The 7,123-nt window shown below is 36.5% G+C and overlaps 2 protein-coding genes across 2 annotated transcripts in view; both read left to right on the forward strand.

Moving 5' to 3' along the window:
* LOC117103553 (delta-like protein D) overlaps positions 1–376 on the forward strand; it is a 2,005-nt gene extending 1,629 nt beyond the window's left edge. Inside the window, exon 4 of the mRNA XM_033244126.1 lies at positions 65–376. Within this exon, the coding sequence (XP_033100017.1) occupies positions 65–180 (116 nt within the window). The 3' untranslated portion in view covers positions 181–376. The remainder of the gene's footprint in view (positions 1–64) is intronic.
* A 100-nt stretch (positions 377–476) lies between these two features.
* Positions 477–7,123, forward strand: part of LOC117103555 (hyalin-like) — a 41,514-nt gene continuing 34,867 nt past the window's right edge. Inside the window, exon 1 of the mRNA XM_033244127.1 lies at positions 477–536. Within this exon, the coding sequence (XP_033100018.1) occupies positions 477–536 (60 nt within the window). The remainder of the gene's footprint in view (positions 537–7,123) is intronic.

Below are 7,123 nucleotides of genomic sequence, written 5' to 3' on the forward strand. Positions count from 1 at the left end.
GGTTAAGTAAAACTGAAGTATTGTGAGTCCCGACTGTCACAAACTTTGTTTGATTTTTCCACAGCTGTTGCTGATTGTACATCAAGCTCCAATACAAACTGGCAACCTAACACTGTGGCTTTCATTATTCTCAACTGCGTTTTGACAACTTTGTTTACAAATTACCAATATATGTCATGAACACTCTATACTATATATATATATGTGTGTGTGTGTGTGTGTGTGTATAAATAATATTGTAGATCAAATATAAACTACAGTAGGTTCCTAATATTTTGCTGACCTTCCTGTTGTTTTACTTGATGGGTTATTACTAAATGGAAGATGGATGTATGATATATTAACAATATTGAACTATTTAAATTAGTAGAACTAGAAAGTTAATTCCGAATTTGTACCTTCTAATTGGTTTTTATAGGTGCATGCTCTCAACTGTATTTTGACAACTTTATTTTGTTTTAAAAAACATGAAAAATATGCCCTTAAAATGCTCTGAAATTGCAAGCTTTGTGCCGTACACCATTGCTTTACCCCAAGTTAGTAGGCTTAAGGAAACCTCAGCCATGGGCCCCAGGCCTGTTTGTTATGCCACTGCATTGCCACTGCAGATTTTTGCATTTTATTCATTCATATCAAGTACTAATGGTATAAATAGCAAAAGTTAGTGGCACAAAAATGAGATAAAATTTCAAACAGCAAATTTTAATGTTTATTGAATTGAATCCAACTATTGTTATGTCTCCTAAAAATCAAGCAAAACAAGAAAGACAAAATCATTTAACATACAGGTATAAAAATTATATAAATGTGAATCAAACAGATTTGGTAACATCAAAACTTTACTAATCTTCGTAAAATAAAAGAAACATTAAATTAGTTTATAGCACAATTTATATATTATTTATTTGTAACAATATTGAATACCGTATCACTGCAGTAGGCCTACATTGAGCTTGGTAAGGAAATGAAAAATTGTTATTATGGGGATAAGAAACTTGAGCGCTAAATCAAAGTTTAGATATAGGAATGTGAATCATGATTTTTGAAATACAATACATCTCACCAGGGACGTGTTCATGGGGGAGCCGTGGGAGTATGGATCTAGATGTGTATAAGAGACAGCTTTGTACACTGTATTTTAAAGTTTGTTTTTGCTAGCTAATAGATAGCAAATTCTTTCCTAGGATAACTTCTAAATTACTTCTAAAATATGTAAATATGGATCAACACACGTTATACATAATACTATAATTACAACACATACGCCTAAGCGTGAATTGTGTACGCAAATTAGAATAAAATAATAAAATAAAAATAGAACATGGTTTTATATAACTCATTTTGCTGACGTACCGTACAATATGTGATAGTGATAGTCAACTCCGAGGACGACATGTCTCTTTTATGTAATTGCAAATTAGAAAAAAAGAAAAAAAAAAACAACAAAAAAAAAAAACACGGAGTTTGACGATGATTTAAATGCTGTACAATTTCTAATTCACTCCTTCTTCTATTTTATATATTTGTGACCTGTGCTCTGATAAAACCCACAAAAAACGTTTATTATTAATAAAAGTCAAAAGCTACCCTGTTAGTAACCCTGGAAGATTCATTGGAATAAACGATAACAAAAAAAATAGCATTTTCGGGATTATATAGCAGCTTTACTGCTAAGGGGGATGAAATCAGCTTAAATTCGCCTTAAATCCAAGAGTCCCAAGCCAGGTCTTGTAAGATACAGAAATGTGATAATGTATTGGTCAGTTTTGTTTTTATTCTTTTTCAAGCTTTTATGAAGTTTAATGCTACTGTAGTAGTAATGATAATGTGGATGACGATAGTGATGGTGACATAATAGTTAGGGTAATAATATTAATAATATTTTGAAGAAAATTGTGCTAAAAGCGAAAAAGAAATGTTTAATTTGTCCAATCATTAATATTGTTATTGTAGTTAAAGCTTAGTCAGGCCTAAGTTGTCCTGGGCTACCTGCTTATTGATAATCCCTGATAAAACATCATGAGGAATTTGTTGGCGCTTCATTTTTACTAAATAATGATGATGTGATGATGATGAATTTTACTATACAAAAGTGTCATTTCCGGCCATCTAGAGGTACTCTTTCCTCAAATTTTCTTGCCTCAACTAAAGTGGGGCTGAAGGGTTGAGAACTCGCAGCTTTGAAGTATGTAAAGTAGAATATACAGTACATCAGACAATATTTTTAAGTTTTATTTTTTTATGATACATCTCACATATTAATTAGATCTCTATGGTTGCTGAAGATCCCTTGATAAATGATAAGAAATTTGTTGGCACTTTTTTTTGACTACATATAAAATGGTGAGTGAATTGATAATGATGAATTTTGCTATATAAAGGTGTCATTTCCGGCCATCTAGAGGTAATTTCCTCAAATTTTCGCGCCTCAGGCACAACCATGGTGGGTCGACCCTATATCTGTGGAAGTCCCTCCCTGGGTCACCTCTCTGTCGAATTCCTGGATTCGCCACTATTGTGTAACTATTATTATAATTATTGTTAGGCCTACTAATATTATGTATGATGTGTCTATTGCAATTTTCAGTCCTAAAGCGTCCAGAATGCGGTACCTCCCAGCCGTCTTCGCCCCCCTGGACACTTACCAGGAGTCATCCCCCGGGCCCCACCGGGGTACTTGGCGTAGGGAGGGAGATGATGTAGTCACGCCCGAACACAACCCGCTCGGTACTACGTACGATAATAAAAGTGTCTTCTAAAGCGTGTTTATTATAAGATAACCAGCAAGCATCTTAACCACCAACTATTCAACTCCTCTCTGACCTTGATGTAATATGTACTTTGTGTTGTTGTTTACACGACCAAAACAACTCCACTCCCTAAACCTCATATTGAGATTTAGTATGTGTAAAGCATTGTGTGTGTGTGTGTGTGTATGTTTGTCTTGTGTAAATGATTTTCACCCACAAGTACGACAGTGATATTTTTTATTCATAATCCTTGGTGCATGTGTTGCGTTCCTAAAGTAAATATATAAACATAAATAAAATACCTTCCAAGGCAGATCACACTTAAAACAAGGGACAAAAGTAAATAGTACAAAAGAAAATTAGATATTGCGTCTCTTAAAAGCATGATTAACAAACTTAATAACAGGAAGCAGAATATCAAAATCATGGGCACCAACTAAAAAGACAAATTTATCAAAATCATTTAAATTATCAATATTTGATGTTGTCCTTCACTAATTGAATTAAATAATTCATTACAAAAATCAGAATAAAAAGAACATTTTATAAGAAAATGAAACTCATCTTCAATCTCATTTGTACCACAGAAGGTACCGTACACATACTGTGTTAGGAAGAGGAGTAACTGGAGTGGTATGGCGCCCCCACTCAGTCATGAGGGAGTGGGTTGTAAGTTTAGTAACGTTGCAACGCGTATCGATATCAAAGAAATTACAATACTTTTCATGGGTAAATGTGTTTTAAAAAGACAATACGTCCACATTTTATAATGGTTATTGGTGATATCATTAAGCCAACCAAAACAAAATTCATCGTGTAATTTGTCAATAACATAACCCTTTAGCTGAGATGCACTAAGTGAGTTGGGGTTTGTCCAAACATTTAACAAATTACAATAATTAAGTAAAGAATGAATACCTGATGACCAAGTGAATACAGGATTATTATTGTTGCTGAGTATCGCCTCTCATTCATTTAATACCCGGGTATTCTTTACCTTTTTAAGCTGGGGGCCAGTTCCAATTTGTTGAGACCAGCGGTGGGCCGACATAAAATTGTGTGCTTCCATTTTTGTCTGTGTCGGCCCCGCCCATTTTCTTTTATAGCGGTGAACTTGAAATAGAAGAGACCAGGAAAGAACTTTCACAGATAGAGGATAAATACCATGGTTGGGGCTGAGTTAAGAAAATTTATGATTATGGGACCTCGATGGCCTTGGTCGGATATGGTACTCTCAGACTTAAATTTGAACATAATTTTCTTTTCTTCTTCATTTTATTTTAGAATTTAAAAAAAATGCACTCAAGGTTCTCCTAGTCCCTGCCAATAGAAATTTTCTTACCACAAAAATATACACTCACCAGTGGTTGGCATTGAGGTGTGCACATTTTTAAGATATCCTTTAGATTCCTGGAAATGCACTTTCAGACTCAAAAATAAGTTTTCAAAGCAATGTCTGCCTCCCACTTAATACCATTATTCGATACGAGAAACTTTATTGCAATATCATAAAAAAAAAGATAAAGATGTATCCCTAATAGTCTCCCTTTCCACACGTATATACTCTCCACTTGATACAGTGAGCATACACTCAAAAAAAGCCTCACTCTTGTAAACAATGAGTAGGGGTGCCTAGGTGGTATTTCTATAAACAGAAAAACTTTTTTCTAAAAATCAGCCGAAAAATGATTTATTTTAGCAATGTTGCGTGAGCCGGATCAAAATATTTGGCGGGCCGGAGTTGCCCGGGAGCAGGACGTTGAATACCGGGTTTAATAGTTCGTGGGGTGATACGCTGGGCGTGTTGGGTGGTCAGTGTCATTATGGCCAACATCCTTGCATATGCTGCCTCCTGATGGGTGAGGTGCGTGGAAGTTACCCTGTTAGATATCTCAAGCACGATGAATATAGTGGTGGTGCCAAAATTTGCCCGACGGGGTTAATGTCTCCGAAGTTAGGTGTGGTCAGGCGTCGCTCAAAATCTTTTGAAAGTGGTTGAGGGGGCGAAGCTTCGAAAAAGTATTTAAAAATTAGGTGTTTCAAACTTTACTCGATTTTAGAGTCTACTAAAACAGTGTTACGCAACCCGTGGTCCGCCGAAAATTATTGTTGGTCCGTCAAACACTAAGGGTGCATGGGTGGTCGAGAAATGTAAGTCGTCCGCCAAAAGTTTTACTTGTCCCGTGTCGTATATGGACCATAAAACCACGAAAAACAACATACTATTTTAATTTGACATTCCTTTCACATTCAGACGGGATACGCAAGTTATTGGAAGCGGTTTGGCGCAGCGTGAAAGGTTTGATATCTCGAGGTCGGGGTTTCAATCCCTCGCTGTGCATTTCGCTTGTGTCCTTGAGCAAGGCACTTTATCTGCATTGCTTCTCTCCACCCAGGAGTATAAATGGGTACCTGGTGGGGTTGCTTGCTCCTGCGCAGCAGCAGCAACACTTAGCATGTGGATCCAATGACCAGGGACAGAAGCGCTTCGTATCAAAGAAAAGCGCTATATAAATAAATATGATTAGATTAGATTACAACATTGGCTTTAGTTTATCGGCGTTGGTTTTTGTTGGTTTTACATAAAGTCTTGAAATAAGCAGCTTGGTCGGTCTCGCGCGCACTCGACGTTTCCGCTTGGGTGATGTTCACGCGCAAGAGATGAAAGAGGGTAAAGCCGAATTTTAAGAAAGTATTAGTGATGTGACAGATCTCCCAAGTTACCAAAAATTTGCAGGTTTCCTAGATTTTAAGGAGGATTCCCGGCCTGGCTGCGCTGAATTTTTACAATTTTCCCAGAATATATAGAATTTCATTGTGAATATTAAAGTGGCTCCTAATTGTAATTTTTAAAAAATTAAACAACATTTTTTCTCTATTAAATATTAGGTTACTTCCAATTTAAGCAACTCAATGTTCACCACATAAAAACCTGAAATGACTTATTTTGCCTATTGCTTACCGTACTCCTTACAAAACGTGGACTACCGTACCACTGTTTCTGTAAATATTTACAATGGCTTTTAACAGCATGAAGCGTGTTGAATTAACATGTCATAGGTATAGTTATTAAACCAAATTGCACTAAAAAAAAGCAGATGGTAACAGTGGTGCCCCCCCCCCCCCGGATCCCTCACATTTTGTCGGGGAGAACAAAGTATATGTATTTTATACTTATTAGTAGGCTCTAAAATCGATTAAATAATTACCTTTGAAACCCCTAAATTTTCCAAATTTCCGCGCCTATTTTCTCTCGTCGGGGACAGTTCCCCCTTCCCCCGTGGACCTTGCACACTCCTGGACGGAAGCAGCTTGTTTCGCATAATGTACCGTATTCTATTTATGTGGCATAGCCACTGGTATCAGCGGCGTTGCGAGTTGGTGACTTGGTGGGGTCTACTTATAAGCTCATACATTCTAAAACTGTTTAAAACGGATACGGCATTGTAACGAGCATAAATATGTATAAACATTTTCGAAAACATATTTAAGGATATTAACAAAGTCACAAAGTCATAGATATTTTGATTCAAAAACTTTGCACAATATATTTGAAAACCAACTTTAGAGGCCTATCAAACAAAAACGTACGTGCTGATATTTCAATTGCTTTAGAAATAGGCCTATGCTTTAAAAAAGTATTCTAGTGTATCTTACCGTTATTTTAGTATTTATAGCGCCTATTTCGTTAGGTTACAAAGCGCTCTGTAAATTGTCCCTGGTCATTGTGTGATCCCATATTGGCGCAGTAGCAAGCAACTCCACCAGGTACCTACAGTATTTAAATTCATGGGTGGAGAGAAGCAATGTAGATAAAGTGCCTTGCTCAAGGACACAAGCGAAATGCACAGCGAGGGATTAAGCTCGAGGTTGGGAAACCAAACAGATTCCCGCTACGCCAAACCGCTTCCACAACATAAAAGCTGGCTTTAACAAGAGCGTCCTCTCCTGATCAGGGAACTACAGAAGCACCTAAGTGCCATTCGACTTGACGACTTGTCAAGATAATTTATGTTGTCAAGTCGACATCATGTCGACATGGCGAGATAGATTATCTTGACAAGTCGTCATAGTAAAAAGTGTATGTTGTCATGGCGAGATAGGTTATCTTGACAAGTCGACATAATAAAAGTTATGTTGTCATGACAAGATACAATTTGTATTATGTCGACTTGTCAAGATAATCTATCTCGCCATGACAACATACAATTTTTATTATGTCGACTTGTCAAGATAACCTACCTTACCATGACAACATACAACTTATATTATGTCGACTTGTCAAGATAATCTATCTCGCCATGACAACATACAATATGTATTATGTCGACTTGTCAAGATAATCTATCTCGCCATGACAACATAACATTTTT

Source organism: Anneissia japonica, unplaced genomic scaffold, assembly GCF_011630105.1.
Source record: "Anneissia japonica isolate Jap-2015-1 unplaced genomic scaffold, ASM1163010v1 scaffold287875_len126108_cov110, whole genome shotgun sequence".
NCBI lineage: Eukaryota > Metazoa > Echinodermata > Crinoidea > Comatulida > Comatulidae > Anneissia > Anneissia japonica.